At 32.1% G+C, this 18,159-nt stretch overlaps 1 protein-coding gene across 1 annotated transcript in view; it reads left to right on the forward strand.

Annotated features, from left to right (window-relative positions):
• The first annotated feature begins 1,694 nt into the window (after positions 1–1,694).
• Positions 1,695–18,159, forward strand: part of IP3K1 (inositol-trisphosphate 3-kinase-like protein) — a 69,289-nt gene continuing 52,824 nt past the window's right edge. The window contains exons 1-3 of the mRNA XM_089699314.1: positions 1,695–2,196; positions 3,662–3,760; positions 4,838–4,891. Coding sequence (XP_089555440.1) covers positions 2,119–2,196; positions 3,662–3,760; positions 4,838–4,891 — 231 coding nt within the window. The 5' untranslated portion in view covers positions 1,695–2,118. The remainder of the gene's footprint in view (positions 2,197–3,661; positions 3,761–4,837; positions 4,892–18,159) is intronic.

Below are 18,159 nucleotides of genomic sequence, written 5' to 3' on the forward strand. Positions count from 1 at the left end.
TAGACACAATGCGAAGCAATTTATGCCGGGGCGAAAACAAAAAATTAAGGATGTTTTTTATGTCGATTTCGAAGTATTTTTACGTAATCAGTGTACCTATGTGTTACAGGATTGCGTACAGGAAATATATTAAATCCGCTATCTTAATTTGTACAATTCCAAGAAAATGTATATAATTCCTAAAATCGTTCCGAAATGTAGAGTAGAGTCTAGAGTCTAGAGAGCTTTATCTTAATCTAATATTATATTATAAAGGCGAAAGTTTGTAAGGATGTATGGATGTATGGATATATGGATGTTTGTTACTCTTTCACGTAAAAACTACTGAACCGATTACAATGAAATTTAGCACACATATAGAGGGTAACTTGGATTAACACATAGGATAGGTTTTATCCCGACAATCCCACGGGAACGGGAACTATGCGGGTTTTCCTTTGAATACGCGGGCGAAGCCGCGGGCGGAAATCTAGTAATTGTATACATTTTCTAGTAGAGTAGTGAACAATTCCAAAATGTAACTCATTTCCCGTAGCAATACTTGAAATCCCTTCAGGCTTAGTACACCGACGCACATGACGGTGGGACATACTGTATATCGAAAGTTGTATCTCTGTACTATATCATTATATGTTTAATATTTATACCTTATATAGTAAGTTTCACAATAAAGAGAAGTTAAATGCCTTTAGTACTAGGTATAAACTATAAAGGCAAGGTATTTGCTTATAATAATTTTTAAGGAGTATATTTTCATCAAAGATTGTATTTTGTAAAGGCTGTCCGGCAGAATCGTCGTAAGCGATATGACCGCCTTGTGTTCAATTTTATTTTTATGACTGTATTTTATGGCGTATTTGTGGTACATATCTACAATTAAGGTAGAGCCATTTTAATAGGCAACATTTGACAGTTCAACAAAATTCAACAACGTAACCTAGTAACGACAACATAGAATAACATGATATTTCTTTCTGTTAGATCTGCACATTTGCTTAACTTTTTTCAATAACGATTACATATTTATAGTAATAATGACCGATACAAGTAATTTTAAGATTTCATTTTACTGATGAACCATTCTAAACATAATAAACAATTTCTGAATTGAAGAACTGACGTCGCTACAATTTTGTGTCAATAAACCTTTTTTCTTTTTAAATACCAGAGATGTTACTCTAAAAATCGAGATCTGACATCTAGAATCGAATGCATTGATTATTTGTGAACAAAAATCATCATAAATTAATAAATTCGATTTACAAATGTTTCAAATCCGTATCGATTAATTCACTTTAATCGATGTTTTTAAGCAGGTTACCTCTCTTCGAAGATAAAATTGATAGACGTCAAATGTTGCCTATTAAATTGGCTCGACTATAAGTATTTACATAAATAAAATATTTCTATTGTATCTCTCACTTCATAAAAATTTAATTTAATACTACTCAAATTTTACTATTGACACTATAATTTCATAGTATCAAATTGTTTTGACCCTGAATTACTTTTAATTCTTAAATAAAATAATATTTAAATTAAAAATTTACGCACGTTTCAAACTCGCTGGCATATACAATGATGAATAACAGCTATCGATCTACCTTTTATGTAAAGTGATTATTGACGTTTGATTAATATAAAATTGTAGGTACCTACAGATAAATTTACAATACGTGTAAACATATATTTTGACACAACCTCAGTGTGTGACGGCCAAACCGGCAATATCGACACGTCGCGTTATCGTCCTGCGTCTATTTGATAAGGTTAAATATTGATAGCGCACAGCCAGTTCGGCGCACACGACGACGTTCAATTCAAATTTAACGACAGGGAAGTTTGCATTACTCATTATAGCCATAAAACGATAATCCGCATATGTGCGTGTCCAGACGAGGCGTCAGTGTCTCGCTCCCCGCGGCGCCCGCGCGTGGTCATACCGCGGCACTGTGGCACCGCGCTCACTCCAACTTGGCAACGCTGATCAATAAGGAACAATGAATCTGCAGAACGGCCGCGGCTGATGGCTCGGTGCGCTCTGAGCAATCGCGGGAACGCGTCACCGTCCCTTCGCGCGGTCCTCCACTAGTGTTTGTGTTGTGAATTAGAACGGATATGTCCTCGCCTCTATTCAACTTTCCGCCGGAAAGTTACTCGGCCGTTTACACCAACGACGTGACGACGAGTGCTAATGTAAGTACTAAGTTTTGCAGGGAAACCTTATCGCAGCGCGGGTCGCGGTATGCGTACGCGCACCGGCAAGGTCGCGACGCTGCTTATTGGTGCATTCAACTCGTGTGCAATAGGCTGCTCTGAAAGAAAGCGGCGTGTCAACACATTGTACTAGGAGCTAAGTAGAAGAGCTTCATAATGAAGGAATAGACCATACGATGTAGATAATCAAGAAAAGATCAGTATTCGTTTATAATTAATTCGTTGTAATTATAGACTATAAGGAAAATATTGAACGCTCCAAAGTATCTTGAATTCACAGTAATAATACTCACTAGGTACAAAGAGGACGTGTATTATTAGCTATGTTGATAAACAGCGAAACTTGAGTAGGAAAAAATACCAAGCAAGCAAAGCTCAGATCAGGCGCCATATTTGTTAGTAATAGTATTAATTAAATAAATAAATTCACATACAGTATAGACCTGATATCATAAGGCAAGCACTCTTTTCGTCTTAGATATTTTACTAAACTGAAGTTATGACGTACATTGCCTCAGCAAATATCACCTGTCCATTTTAATGTGATATACAGTAGTGCGTCAAACTTTGTTTTTATTTAAATATCTTTATAAATTAGCCTTTTTCATTTAAAAACAGGTCATGTCAGTTAATTAAAACCAATTTACATGATAATGTTGAATTTTTAAACATTCAAGTAGTTAGCAATCTAAAATCGGGACTTTATTTTTCAATATTATACAAATCTTCTAGATATCATTAACAATTTCTTCCCAATAAAATATAGATTAATTTTTTTTAGCTCGCTTTCTATTTATTTTAAACTAGCTCGTATATATTTAAATAACATGGCTGAGAAGTTTTTATCAGTGTATAGAGAGATGGTATTCAGCATTAAAAGCAATGATTTTATGACGTCAATAAAATGAGTTAAAAGCTCATAAAGCTTATATATTTAATCAATTAAGTAATAATTTATTTAAATTAAGGATAGTAATTTCTTATTTACATATTAACAATAAACCGCAACTAATTACGCCTCAGCTATCATTATGTACCAACAAAGAAAGCTTGACCAATAGCCGATGGTAATACAATTGTTATAATTATATTGAAAAAAAAGTGACGATAAATAAGATACGAGGCTGATTTCAAAAATAATTGTTTCCTTTTTCAAAACATCTGTTATTACTTCTTAACTTTATTAATCCGCGGAAAGGGAAAGCAATCTGACCGCTAGAAAAGCTTATATATATATAGTTCAAGCAATATTCAAACTATTAAAGTATATATGTACATACATTAAAAACATTTTAAAATGCATTTGATTTTTTTTATATTCCAAAAAGGAGTAGAAACTGTTCGCTTAGAAAACTAATATTATGTTCAAGCAATATTCAAGCTTATAAGCATACCCATATATTACATTTTAAAAAGCAATTATGTTATCGTCATTTGTTTTCAGGTTACTTGCAAACCAGTAAATGGCGGTCCATCAGATGTGTCCTCTGCATCCAACGCCAGTTCTCCAACAACATCTCTGTTCAGCTGTTTTCATTGCGCTGTATGTATAATCACAAAATACTTAAAAGTAATAACATAGTATAATAATGCAGTAATGGCCAATTTAGGGTAGATTAAAGTTGTTATTTCGATTTCAGAGGAAAATATGAGTATAAAAATCGTATGGATATTTTATTATCAAAATATTCCGGGTCCAACATAATATAAATTAATTAATAATTATTATTATGTATTACAATCAACAGCTTAAATCTGCGATATTGGTATTGCACCGCTACATAAAATTATACCAAAGCGCTTAGTAGTTAGTTGGTACTTACATATGCATTAGTGTCTAAATAGTGGCTGCGGAAAACTTAATGAAAAGCTAAATGGAATCACATTCAACTACTTACGTAATTTTTCTATCATTAATACGTAAAACTAATAATACATATTATCAGTTATCTATTATAAAATAACATAAAGCAGTACGTAAAATTTAAGGAAACAAGAATACCCCATACCATTTACCGTAGGAACCATAATATTTCAAAGAACGATAATGTTCCGTCAACCCAACGTTTTTTCTCTAAAAAGATGAGATCAACGGGCTCTCGCAAGGACACGTTCACGAAAACTGAATAAAAGAAAACATTTTGTCGGTGACATATTGTAATCGATTGGATTATGTGTATGATGCATGAAATATCACTCGGATGTAGCTTGGAATACGTAGATATTTAATTGTTACATCATCCATGAGATTGATAACTATTTAGCTCAACTAAAATTTGCATCCTGACTTTTGTCAATGATATGTTGATTCATGTAGTTGATTTAATTATATAATTAACTAGCTTTCCACCCGCAGCTTCGCCCGCGCAGTCAAAGAAAAACCCGCAAGTTCCCGTTCCCGTGGGATTTCCGGGATAAAACCTATCCTATTTCCCGGGGTAAAAAGTAGCCTATGTCCTTTCTCGGGTATCAAAATATCTGTATACCAAATTTCATGCAAATTGGTTCAGTAGTTAAGGCGTGATTGAGTAACAGACAGACAGACAGAGTTACTTTCGCATTTATAATATTAGTATGGATTACAAAGTCGAATTAGTGATTACATTGAAAATTATTTTAGTTTCAGAATAGCATCAAAGTCATCAAGAAGGACAAACATTCTTCCAAAACTAAGGTAAGAAAGACATAATTTAAGCCTTTGTTTAAATATTTCTATATACTATCTCTCTTTCTGATGCACCATATATTGCATTCTCTTAATTTGTATTATCTGTTCTTAACAATAAATACATAAGTAATTGCAAATCACGTGGAAAAATCCGGCAAAATTATAATATTATGTTAAGTGACATCCCAAAAATACATAACGTTTTATATAATTTGATCGCGACTATGTAATAATGTCCCAATATACTAAATATTTAAATTTTTTTATGCGGATTACGTTGCGTAATATTTGGATAAAACATGACTGGTGGGTTCTTCAATAAAAAAACCTTTGAATTATACAAAATCGTTACTATAGTCGTTTTGTAAAGATTTGTCTATAAATTGTACCCGTTTTGAGTAAACATTCTTGTTATCCTTAACGCATGTGTTGCGAAAACTTAATGCGCAGTTGTTCAATATGTTAGACTAATTTATATGGAAAAATATTGTATCAAGCCTAGACAATAACAAGAATGATCATACGATATTTTTCTCCTGATTTGCATTTTGTAAGATATAACTTGATAACATCGTTTACATATTTCGTATTTTCTATTGCAACGAAGTTCCTTATTTATAAGAACTAAGAACTTAAAATAGATAATAGTGCGAATATTAGAAAGTATCTATAATTCAACATATTTAATTAGAATTATTAACTATTAACGAAGGATTACAAAAGCTTTTTTGTTCTATTTTATTTAAATCTTTAGATTTAAAATCGAATCAATGGATAATTAATGAGTAGGTACCATTCGCGTTTAAAATACATAGTAGTCATCATCAGGGGAGTAATTAATTTAAGTACATATTCCTACTAATTAAATAAAATAAACTAAAAACAACTTCAGCAAAATTATTCATAGATTTGGGCAATGTTATTGCTTTATCTTCATACTTTTATTATATGTACTGTTATGGAATTTGATTTCAAAGTACATACAATAAGATTTAAGGAAAAACGAAAAAATAAAATACTACGATAATACATCACATTTTCTACTTTCAAGTCTAAGCGATTGTTCTAGTAGCCGACCCCTTTACACAGCCATAAAAAAGGTTCTAGATCTGAAAGTAAATGGAAGTATTTATGAAAATTGTATTTTCTGTAATGCATGAGTTTTTGAATTAATTTGATATTGTGAGGTATAACGCTTATAAATTCCGGAGTGAGTGACCCGGTGGGACGGCGCGGGCGACGGATCACGTTTTCTCTCCCACTTCACCGACGAGGGCTCGCTTTCTTTCCTCCGAGTTTCAGATACACGTGACCGTATAATTGGAGCTTAGATTATACTCGCATGGAACTGTTTACTCTAGCCTCCTCACGTTGATTGCTTGTTGTTTTCCACAAGTTTGATAATGTGAAAGTTTGCATGAATAAATGATGAATAAAATATATTTATTTCCAACACGTTTCGCGTTAACTGTACATGGTTATTGATTAAAGATATATTCTTATAATACTGATGGAAGAGAAATACTCTTTTTCATAAACATTGTTTTTTAATGTCAGGTAGGTAAACACATATATGCGTAATATGATACCAGAAATATTAAGTAGGCTTTATTTTTTATATACTTATTAATAGCAAAAAACGCATCTCTTTAATAATACACTGTGGTTAAATTATTATTTATCATGGAGTAGATAATAATAATAATGAAGCGGCCACGTAATAGCATTAAAAAATATCCGCAACATTAATTCACAATGAGCTTTGGTAGAATACTAGTGGAGACGTTGTGAAGCATCATAAAAATATTTAATAATTAAACATGTAGAGCAAAAAATAATTGCTGGTTGCTTATTTTTGGTATGTTAATGTTTTCCTTGTTTTACTACTTAACCGCAGCCGTCAGCAGTGCGTTCAAATAAAACACATTCTAAAAATAATTTTCCCTTTGACTTTGTGATCTGTGCGTAACAGTATGTTAAACTTACATACCGTTCCAAAGAGTGGAAAAAAAAACTTGAATTATTAAAAATTTCGCGATTTAGCCATAAATTCGTAAACAACGTTCTTGAAAATATCACCTTATGAAATAAAAATGAAATAATAGCAATTTGAATTTGACTTTACCTTACCATTGGGCGTATTCAGAAAGAAAGCTTGAAACTTATAAGCGCTTATAAACGCTTATCGGCGCTTGTCATGTTCATTGTCTTGCTTGTCATATTTATATGAACATGTTACATGACAAGCGCCGATAAGCGCTTATAAGTTTCAAGCTTTCTTTCTGAATACGCCCATTGAAAATAAAAGCAATGAGGAGTGATGAAATATAATCTATCACATTATAATTCTTAAGTTGACAGGACAAAAAGAAAACGAAATGGTAACAAAGACATTAATAGTAAGTAGACATCGGAGTCACGTGTATTTCGCTACTTTTTTGAGCTAAGTCAATGCTTTAAATTACTATCACTTGCTGGGAGCACGTGTTTTAGGAATAAATTATAATATTTCAGGCGGTTAAGTCAAGCGTTCACTTCAGAAGTTTGGAGCTCTAGAATTCATGATATGTAATTAGAAGCCACGTGAAAGTTGAAAGTTTAAAGAAATGGAAAGTGTTTCCTTCATTTCATGTTCGTTTATACGCGTTCCTTGCCATTTTAATACATTACGGTTATTTTGTTTGTCAATTTTATTCTAATTGTTCCAAAAGTTGATAGTTTTTTTTACAGTTTACATTACTGTAAGTTTTTGTAGTTAAAACGTGAGAAGTAACAAAAGAAACTTTCAGTGGAGTTTTATTGGACGCAACTTTTCGAAGAACTTGCATTTATAAAAACCTTCTATGAAAAGAATATTTTTTGTGGTATACTCACTAAAGAAATTGTTCAGTAGTGAACCGCTTTAAACTAGTTTTAGGCTTTGTAAAATAGATTTTCAATACGATCTTTTATACTTTAATTTTTTATTCAAGTTGCAATGATGTAGCTCAAAATTTACAGATAATAATAGAGTTTCGGTTATATTTATATTTGTTATTAAACAAAGAAAATAATACAAAACAATATATGTACTTTTTACAGAAAAATAAAATGTATGAATAGGAATATCTCTAGACTCTAGAGTTCAAGCGCTTAGCGCTTTCGTAATTAGGTGTACTTTAAAGTTGTTTTGCGTTGCGTATGCGCTTTGCAATTCTGGGTTAGGTCGGACTGATTTTATGATCTTATACATCATATTCTAGCAGTCTGCAGTATGTAATATTTTTGTGATGGTAGGATATAAAATGCGAACAACATTTTTTCATTCAACTGTAAATTATTAATACCACCGTTTGTAATACTAGAGGTTATTATTGTAGTAAGTACGTAGATACTTTACGAACTTACACAGCTTCTTAAATTTTAGATCAGTTACTATCAAACAGTTTGATTCCTTTGAAATAATAATGAATAAGATACCGTCGTATAAATTCGGAATTCATCTATTCACGGTGATACAATATGTTATGACTTTAATCGTGTAAGTTTCAAATAGTTTTAAATGTTTATGAACTCTAAAGTTTTACATGAATTTCAAGGTCGCGATCACGTTTTCAATACTTACCTCAGAAAAACAAGTCCACACGAGTGAAATGATAAGCGTAATGTAATCGTTACATAATCCTATCTACATAATATTGATCTTGTCCCGTCTTGCGAAACCGATAAAGAACCCACATAAGTACCTAGACTTCGTATAATATAACATTCGCAGGTAAAAACATGTATGTAATATTTAAGAAACTCTGGAAAGTGCATGAGAGTTGTAGAAGATATTACTACCTTCATTGAATCTATAATTCGTGGGTCGTTTAAAAATTAATAAATGTCTATTAAAATTTAATGGCCACGAATAATAATTGCTCACTAACATAGGCAGGTTTCTATTATTCAAAATATTAAAACATGATTTTTAATAAAATTAATACGTATATTGTCTTCTGTTTTCAATTGTTTTTTTTAATTCTCCCGAATTCTAGTCTGTATTCCGACCAAATCTCCGAAGTTTGTTTGATTTTCTTAATTATTGAGAGATAAAATTTTCCCAGTTACGTACACCGATTTGGCGGTACACTCACCCCACGCGTAGACCGACACGATTTTTTTTCATATCTACAAATAAACGCATATTATGTTTAAAAATAAAACTGTCGTTGAACTTTGCAAAAACAAAATAATAATGCTTATTTTGAAAATCATAATATTATTCTAATATCCCATACTTAAATTTGTTATTTTCATAATTATTGTTTCTATTTAAATTAGGTACATTATGTCTACCATAAAGATATGCAGTATCTGTTGTATTATTTCAATTAGGTACAAATAAAGTATTTTAGACTACAGGCCCGTGTTGAAAAAATTATGGGTCATTTGACCCACCACCTGACCTATCTAGAATGATATAAGAGCATAAAATAATAAGATTCAGCACTATGACGTCACTTGTAAGCTGTCCACCTGAGTGCAGATGAGAATTCGAAGGTTCAGGTAGAGATTTTCTCCCCTTGTCTCCATGATTTTTGTACAGCGTTGCGGAATAATTGATTAAAAGTAGTATAGAAATAGTATGACACAGATGCCGTACAAAATCAAATGACCAAATTTACCCCGGCAACTGTCGAAAAATAAAAATAAATTCCGACTTTGTGGACCACCATTTTTGTACGGCATCTGTGTCATACTATTTCTATACTGCTTTTAAGCCATTATTCCGCAACGCCGTACAAAAATCATGGAGACAAGGGGAGAAAATCTCTACCTGAACTTTCGAATTCTCACCTGCACTCAGGTGGACAGCTTACGAGTGACGTCATAGTGCTGAATCTTATTATTTTATGCTCTTATATCATTCTAGATAGGTCAGGTGGTGGGTCAAATGACCCATAATTTTTTCAACATGGGCCTGTAGTCTATTTATTTCTTTGTCAACGGTTAGTTTTTTAGATTTACGTGTGTTTGTATGTGACTTGCGTACATAATAAAATTCACGTGTACGATATAACATGGGTGTAACATGAGGCCTGAGGGTTATGTTTACCATATTTTTAACGTTATCTTACAGTGCGTGGTACCTCGTACCTACTTACTAGTGAGCCAAAGTATTATATTACTAGAAATCTATAGTATGTAGTTAACTACAAAAATTATTGTTACTTATATGTGCTTATATACATTTTTACAGTATAAATAAAAAAATACAAATTGTAAAGCTTTTTTTTATGATATATAAATTCTTCAATAATTTATATATCTAATATAAATTATTGAAGTGAAAAAATAAAATTTATAATGGATGAATTCTTAGATGAATTGGCATTATTTCTTCGTAAAATAAATTAGATCTATATTTTTCGAATTTTTGTATCAATAATAATTACCAGCTTTCCGCCTGCGGCTTCGCCCGCGTTTTCACAGAAAAACCCGCATAGTTCCCGTTCCCGTGGGATTTCTGGGATAAAACCTATCCTATGTGTTAATCTAAGTTACCATCTATATGTGTGCTAAATTTCATAGTAATCGGTTCGGTAGTATTTGCGTGAAGGAGTAACAAACATCCATACATCCATACTTACAAACTTTCGCCTTTATAATAGTAGTAGGATTATTAAGAATAGCTTATGTCGTTATACTCCATAAACTTTATCGCCAAATTCATTTAGCTGGAAAAAATTTTTTGGGTTCGGTTGGTACCAACCTAAGGTATGGTATGTAGGTACCTAATACCTATAGGTCAAGAACGAAGTGACAGGAACTAGTTACATTTATTAATACATATTTATGAATATAATTACCTACTCACTAATATAACTATATATTTATAAAATATACACATCATATTTTTGTGCATGTAAATACAGGGTGTACCAAAAAGTAGTGATGAACGGAAGCTGAGAGGTAGAGGACCTAGAGGGCTATCCGAATCACCCCCATGTATGTTATGCGATTTTTCGTATTTTCGGAGTTATTACGTTTTTTTCAATTTTTCACCTATCGCCGAGTACGATGATATTTTCACTCATGCTGACGTCAATGATTGCGGAAGATGCTTGATTTTTTTTTGTGTGCTAAGCTGAAAGATAGGCCAATTTAATATGGTAACATTTACTATCGTTAGATCTTTGAATGGAATAAAAAAAAGAATTAAATGGCAAGAAAGATAAAATTACCCAGTATGTTCACCACTTCAAGGGCCCGTAAAAAAATAAAATCACATAAAAAAAGTATTCCGTTTGACTTTTAAAAACTTGCTCTATCTATCAGATAGCTACCCTAAAAATTTCATTTAATTATTGAGAAGGCTTCAATCGAAAAATTTAAATCTAAATGTGGTAAGTGAAAAAATTGAATTAACATGATGATCATTAAAACCAATAAATAGGTGTTTAATTACCAGAAATTTTTAAAATAACCCCGCTGTTGCTCAATGCAAGTGCGACATCACCGTAAAAAGTTGTCTTTTAAATGTCTGAATACCCTTTTATCATTTTTAATGGTTTCTTCTGCTACTATGAATTTCCGGGTTATTTCGTCCAAATTGTGGCAGTCTCTCGTCTTTGTAGTATCCCCACGGAAAAAAATCAATAGGGTTTAGGTCGAGGGACCGTGGAGGCCAGGCTTTAAGGCAGGCGTCACCGGCGCATGCGCAGGCTGCAACGACCAATCCATCTTTCAGGGTATCTTTGCCCTTTAGCCTGGCCTGCACGGTCCCCGGACATAAACCCTATTGATTTTTTTCCGTGGGGATACTACAAAGATAAGAGACTGCCACAATTTGGACGAAATAACCCGGAAATTCATAGTAGCAGAAGAAACCATTAAAAATGATAAAAGGGTATTCAGACATTTAAAAGACAACTTTTTACGGTGATGTCGCACTTGCATTGAGCAACAGCGGGGTTATTTTAAAAATTTCTGGTAATTAAACACCTATTTATTGGTTTTAATGATCATCATGTTAATTCAATTTTTGCACTTACCACATTTAGATTTAAATTTTTCGATTGAAGCCTTCTCAATAATTAAATGAAATTTTCAGGGTAGCTATCTGATAGATAGAGCAAGTTTTTAAAAGTCAAACGGAAAACTTTTTTTATGTGATTTTATTTTTTTACGGGCCCTTGAAGTGGTGAACATACTGGGTAATTTTATCTTTCTTGCCATTTAATTCTTTTTTTTATTCCATTCAAAGATCTAACGTTAGTAAATGTTACCATACTGAATTGGCCTATCTTTCAGCTTAGCACACAAAAAAAAATCAACAATCTTCCGCAATCATTGACGTCAGCATGAGTGAAAATATCATCGTACTCGGCGATAGGTGAAAAATTGAAAAAAAACGTCATAACTCCGAAAATACGAAAAATCGCATAACATACATGGGGGTGATTCGGATAGCCCTCTAGGTCCTCTACCTCTCAGCTTCCGTTCATCACTACTTTTTGGTACACCCTGTATAGGTAATAAAAACTAATTTTATTACATTGAGTTACTATGTACTACGCTATTATAATATTTTTAATTCGTGTATTATTTAATTTTCTTCCATATTTTACAGCGGATCGAACAACATCTGAATAGACAGAAACAAAAACTTTGTACATAATTATAATTCTACTTGGTAGTTATATTCATTACATTTTGTTAATTATACATTTCTTAGAGATTAAAACCCTAACTAAATAAAAAGTTAAGTAAGTACTAAAAAAAAATTTGAATGTAATCAACGAACATAATAATCAGGTCGGGACTTGGGACTTTCTGATGATGAAGCCGATGAAAGAGCCGATGTTATAAAATTAAGGTTATAACAACGTTACTTTAAACTAGATAAAAATAACTGAATAATTTGAGTTGCCTGCAAGATCTAATTTACTTACGCCTCTAATTTTTTAAGAAATCGTTGCATTATTTTTTGTTTATACTAGGCACTTTATAATTCACTGTAAACAAGTAGGTATAGGTGTATGATATAGAAATGCTAAGAAGTTTCTATAAACAACTGAAAAAACTTAAAAACATATCGAATTGATATTGATTTCATTAAAATTGCAACTATAGGTAGTTGATTGAATACTATATAAATATTTATAACTTAGATAAGTCAGTGACGTGAGTTGTTTAATCATAAGTATGTGCGGCGCTTCGTCGTGACTTAGTTGGTATGTGAGTACCTACTTAATAGTTAATTCATAATTTCGTTGCTCATGCCGTACGGAGTAAGGAAGCAAGCGAGAACTTCGCGTGTACATAATGCGATGTATAGGGTATTTCGGTTCAGATAAGCAGGCAGGAGGCAAGCCGGTACAGCCGGCAGAGGTCAGTATTGACGTCAATGAATCACGTGATCGTGTACTAATACCTACCGGACAAGGATAGATAGGCGCGTCGCAGTTGCTACTTGCAAGTCGAAGTGCTGAGTGCTGCGAAACGCGCGTCACGCCGCACGTGGTGGCTGCAGCTGTAGCCCTCAAAACTAGTTCCACAAAGCCTTGGCAACAATAACCGTAGACTTTACAAAGCCCGAACTTACATTGAAGATACAACTTTCTCATTTATGAAAATTTTGCATTATTATGTTCTTGAGATGTTTTTGTTTGCATCTTAAAACAATACCTACTACATACATGCATATTTGATATTACATACACAGATTGGTATTTAATCAATTTGTTAAAAGTATTGTTGGAATTACCTTAATCTCTCCCGAGATAAAATCGCAAATATAACTAGGTTTTAAGTAACAAAAATGTTTTCTTTTTTATCTGTTTCTTCTTTACATCTGATCTATTAAATTCTATGCGTTTTACCTATCTTTATATTACGCGCAAAAAAAACAAAGGAACAAAGGACCATTTGTATAGGAATTTATTTATCCTACTATACTTGTAAAGCCGAGTGTTACGCTACAGCGTATTAAATAAACTAAATGGTCAGGCGTTCAAAAATTGCTTACTGCTTTTATTTTATATTATACAGACGACACTCAAAAATCTAGCATTTTAATTAATTTAAATTCAGTGTTTTGACAAAAAAAAATAATTTGCTTAATTCGTGAATTGATAACATAATCAAATATAATAATAATGAAAAATAAACGAGGGTAGTTATTAATTATTACATATATTATTCAATAGCTAACTAAACATAGGTTAAAAGTCTAAATTCAGTAAAAAAATGAATACGGCAACATTTCCAAATAAAATTTCAGTTGCTATTTATAGTATATTCGCCACATTAAAAATACAAACGTGACGAATTTAAAATATGTATGTTTATGATATTAATACAAATATTATGATTTAAATTTTTAGATTTAGTTACTTATTTGTGATTTAAATACGAATTTTGAAATCCGCATTTTATTTGCGTTAAATTTTCACCACCGGATAAACCTTTTAAAATTGCAAAATATTATTGAAATGTAGACTTGCTTTTTAAATTCCATAATATGTGGCAGTTATTTATACGTAAACCTTATTCATTCAGCATTATTCGAAAGTTCATTATGGGGCATAAAGTAGATATTAATTTCATTTGCTACAAAGTAACTCAAGGTTCCCTAAACATTTCACATGAGTGGCGCCAGTCTAGGTGTTTATTGAGAAACTGGATATAATTTGCATTTATTGGATGTTTTGTATGAAATTGAATACATTATCCTTTTGACGTCAATCTATAATAACTGTCATCGAGGTCCCAACAAACGATTTTTCTAACACTTTACTTTTCATGTTTATGATTTCTGTGGAAAAGGAAAAATATTGAATAAATAAGTTGTATGGTTATATAATTTACAGTTTTTATTTTTGGCTTAAGTGTGAGTATTCACCTTTCAACCGTAACATAGTTTTGCCAGGTTTATTATCATAATATCTATAGTGTGTTGAGGCCCTTAAATTAGTCTATGAATATACCGCTACTTTCTATGATATTAACTTCGTAGAAAATTTATCACCTGAAAACCGAAGTTTACTCGTTATTGTAAAACGTAAACGTATAATAAAGTATAATACAAGGAATTGCGTAATTGTGTTTTTATTGTTAAAAACAAATTGTCGTCAGAACAAAAGTTCATGTTTGTTTCCAATGAAACAACATTACACCACAATATTCTATAAATAAGTTAGTGTTTAAATAAAACTTGTATCGTAGCCTATCGAAAGGCTTCGATATATAAATAATTAAATGCAGCTATTAGTTAGGTAGTTATCGAATTGATTCAACATTAGAGTTGATTAGCAATTACCATTTGGTAGCAGGTAGGTGTAAACCCTGCCAGCAGTCACGTAGGCTTTTTGATTTAGTAGAGTCGCGTGCCCTCTACTAATTGCCATAACATTTATGCAATAGAGCCTCATTTTGAATATTTAGCTATTAAACTATTTATTACTAGGGTTCCGCCCGCGGCTTCGCCCGCGCAATCAAAGAAAAACCCGCATAGTTCCCGTTCCCGTGGGATTTCCGGGATTACATCATTTTCCCGGGATAAAAAGTAGCCTATGTCCTTGTTCGGGTATCAAATTATCTCCATACCAAATTTCATGAAAATCGGTTCAGTAGTTTAGGCGTGATTGAGTAACAGACAGACAGACAGAGTTACTTTCGCATTTATAATATTAGTATGGATTATAATTTATGACCTGGTGTTGGTGAATATATCATGGATCTAACAGTTGTCACATAATTAGTTTTATAGTGTAAATTTTCAATTAAATTCATACATATTTTTGAATAAATCTTGTGTATTTATAGTCTAGTAGTTGATCGTGTATCAAAATTTTATAGTGAAAAGCTCTGTGTTTATGGAGCTTTATACGATATTCATTTTTTATTCTTTTCTATAAAATAATATTACAGTGGAGAAATATAGTACCTACAACTAAACATAGCAACCATATAATATTATATCCGTGGAATATTATTTACTTTGGTTCATATATGGTAGTCACACTACTTGAGTAATATTTCCCCAGTTAAAGATAAATTATGTTGCAGTTTTACTATTAGTAGGTAATATGTAACTCATATTATGGTCATGTACTCGTAAACACTGTTCGTTTAAATTTTTGTTGCATAAAACCATCCTAATCCGAAAAGACGTCAATCGATAATGATCTTGTCGCGGTTTATTATTTAAATTATTGCACACATATATTAGGGCCAGCGTCATTTTTTTATAATTGCCGTCCTCATTAGGGTGATAGTATAATATTTATAAAAACCAATTTAGGCGAAGCGTACGTGACTAAATACAAGTGTGTCAGATCATAATGATCAAGAAGCGTGTTGATTAAACGAATATTAATTAATATTTAATTGATTTCAAAATTCAGATATTATTTTCCTTATTCAAGCAGTCATATAGGAAATGCTAGAAAGAGGCACGCGGGCGAGCTTTCCTCTTTTGGCAGAGCGATCTTTAAAGGCGAAGCGTGTACCATATTTAGATCTAGAATAAGACGTTGCTTCAAGCTGCGCTATCTTTCACAACGTTTAATTTATGTAAACATGCCTTTGCATATTTCATACACAATCATAATTATTAATGATTTCCTAGATATATCAATGAGAGCTTGCAACGTCTCTAATGAAAATACGTGAAGCAAGCGTGAAGCATTATATGAAACGTTTTGAATTTATAAATTATACCGGGAATTGTAATGAAACTGTTGTCTGACAGACTTTGTTCAGACGTTATTTATAGAATCTCGTAGGCTATAAATTTTGATGTAGCATTGTTTGACTGGTGTCAGTGTAGGGCAAAGGGCAACGATCAATCGTCCCGGATCAAGTTAAGAATGCAGACGTTCGGGGTAAACGCACTTCGGATACATGATGCATTATGTAGGAGGTGCATCATTGACCCCTCGGAAACTGATTTCGTTTACTGCGATCAAACCTTAGGTACACCGAATCTTTTTGCAAATCTCACAAGAAAATATTCAGGACCGAAAGCCTCTACGAGGAAAGTTTAGTACGATAAACCTTAAAACGTATATTATTACAATGCAGTTGTAAAGTTCGAACGCAAGCTTTTGAAGGTAAAGTTGCTACAAATAACATAAGTAATATAATGTTTAATCATTTTCAAAATTAGGTATTAAGGATGATATTATTTTAACATTGATGTATTTGTATTAGTTATTTTGGTGTAAATTATTTTTATTTCCTATGAAAATAAATAACTTAAATATTTACAACTAAACAGTTTATAACGAACCATTTCGAAGACCGGGAATTTACATTATTTTATAGTATTATAAATTGCATATTTGGACTGGACCATTAATTATTCCGGTCCATTTATTTATTTTAACTAATGTGAAAGTTTTTACGAGTAAATTAAATAATAACACTGAACACAGAATTTTCTAAAATTTTCCAGAAAACTGGTTGTTATTTAAAGTATTTCGTAAACTGCAAAGAGTTTTTAAAGTTATTTAAATAAAGATTTGTTTTAACTAATGCAAGAAATAAAAACGTACATGTTTCATAAATATTATTCTTTTCTTTATATATACTTTTCATAGAAACTTGGATTTTTATCTATTTCATTTGATATTTTTTAGCAAATCAAGCGTTTATTAAAAAAAAAACTTGATTAAAACATCAACAAAACTATCGAGCTTTTATACGCCACCGACAAGCGACAGCGTCATAGCGCATACATTTATAGAGTTAAAATTAGTTCGAGTAGCATGCGTATTCATTAAATGGTCGTGTGAAAGAGTGGCTGTTGTGATTGAGGTTAAACATAGGTTAAATCGTAATTGGGCTTGACAAGACAGATCAAATATAAACGATGAACGACTCGGAACGGTGCGCGCCCACGGGCAAGGCGCGTGCTGTTTAGGCCTTTTATACCCACGCATTTCCGATTCATTATAATAATGAATTAATATAATGAATCCGAATAGTGGAAGCTGCCTATTTGGAACACTGACGAATCGCTTTCTTGAAATCTGTTAGACTCTCACACAGTCATGGGATGTACTTATTGATTCGTATACATATTATTTTAAAGTTTTTCTTATTCTAATACTAATACCTATTTGAAGTGAATGTTAAAAATTACTTATTTATTCCTCGCTGTGCTCATGCAGCTGCAGTGTAAAGAGCGTGAACAAAATATTGGGTCTAAATTACGAAGACATTAATCTTTAAAATCAAAGACTCTGATTGTAATCTGCTGATCAATGAATCGAATTACCAAACGCAATAGCGCAGATGAA

The sequence above is a fragment of the Colias philodice genome, chromosome 9, assembly GCF_061535455.1.
Source record: "Colias philodice isolate Cphi_HAF_F1 chromosome 9, ilColPhil1 Martin Lab GWU primary, whole genome shotgun sequence".
NCBI lineage: Eukaryota > Metazoa > Arthropoda > Insecta > Lepidoptera > Pieridae > Colias > Colias philodice.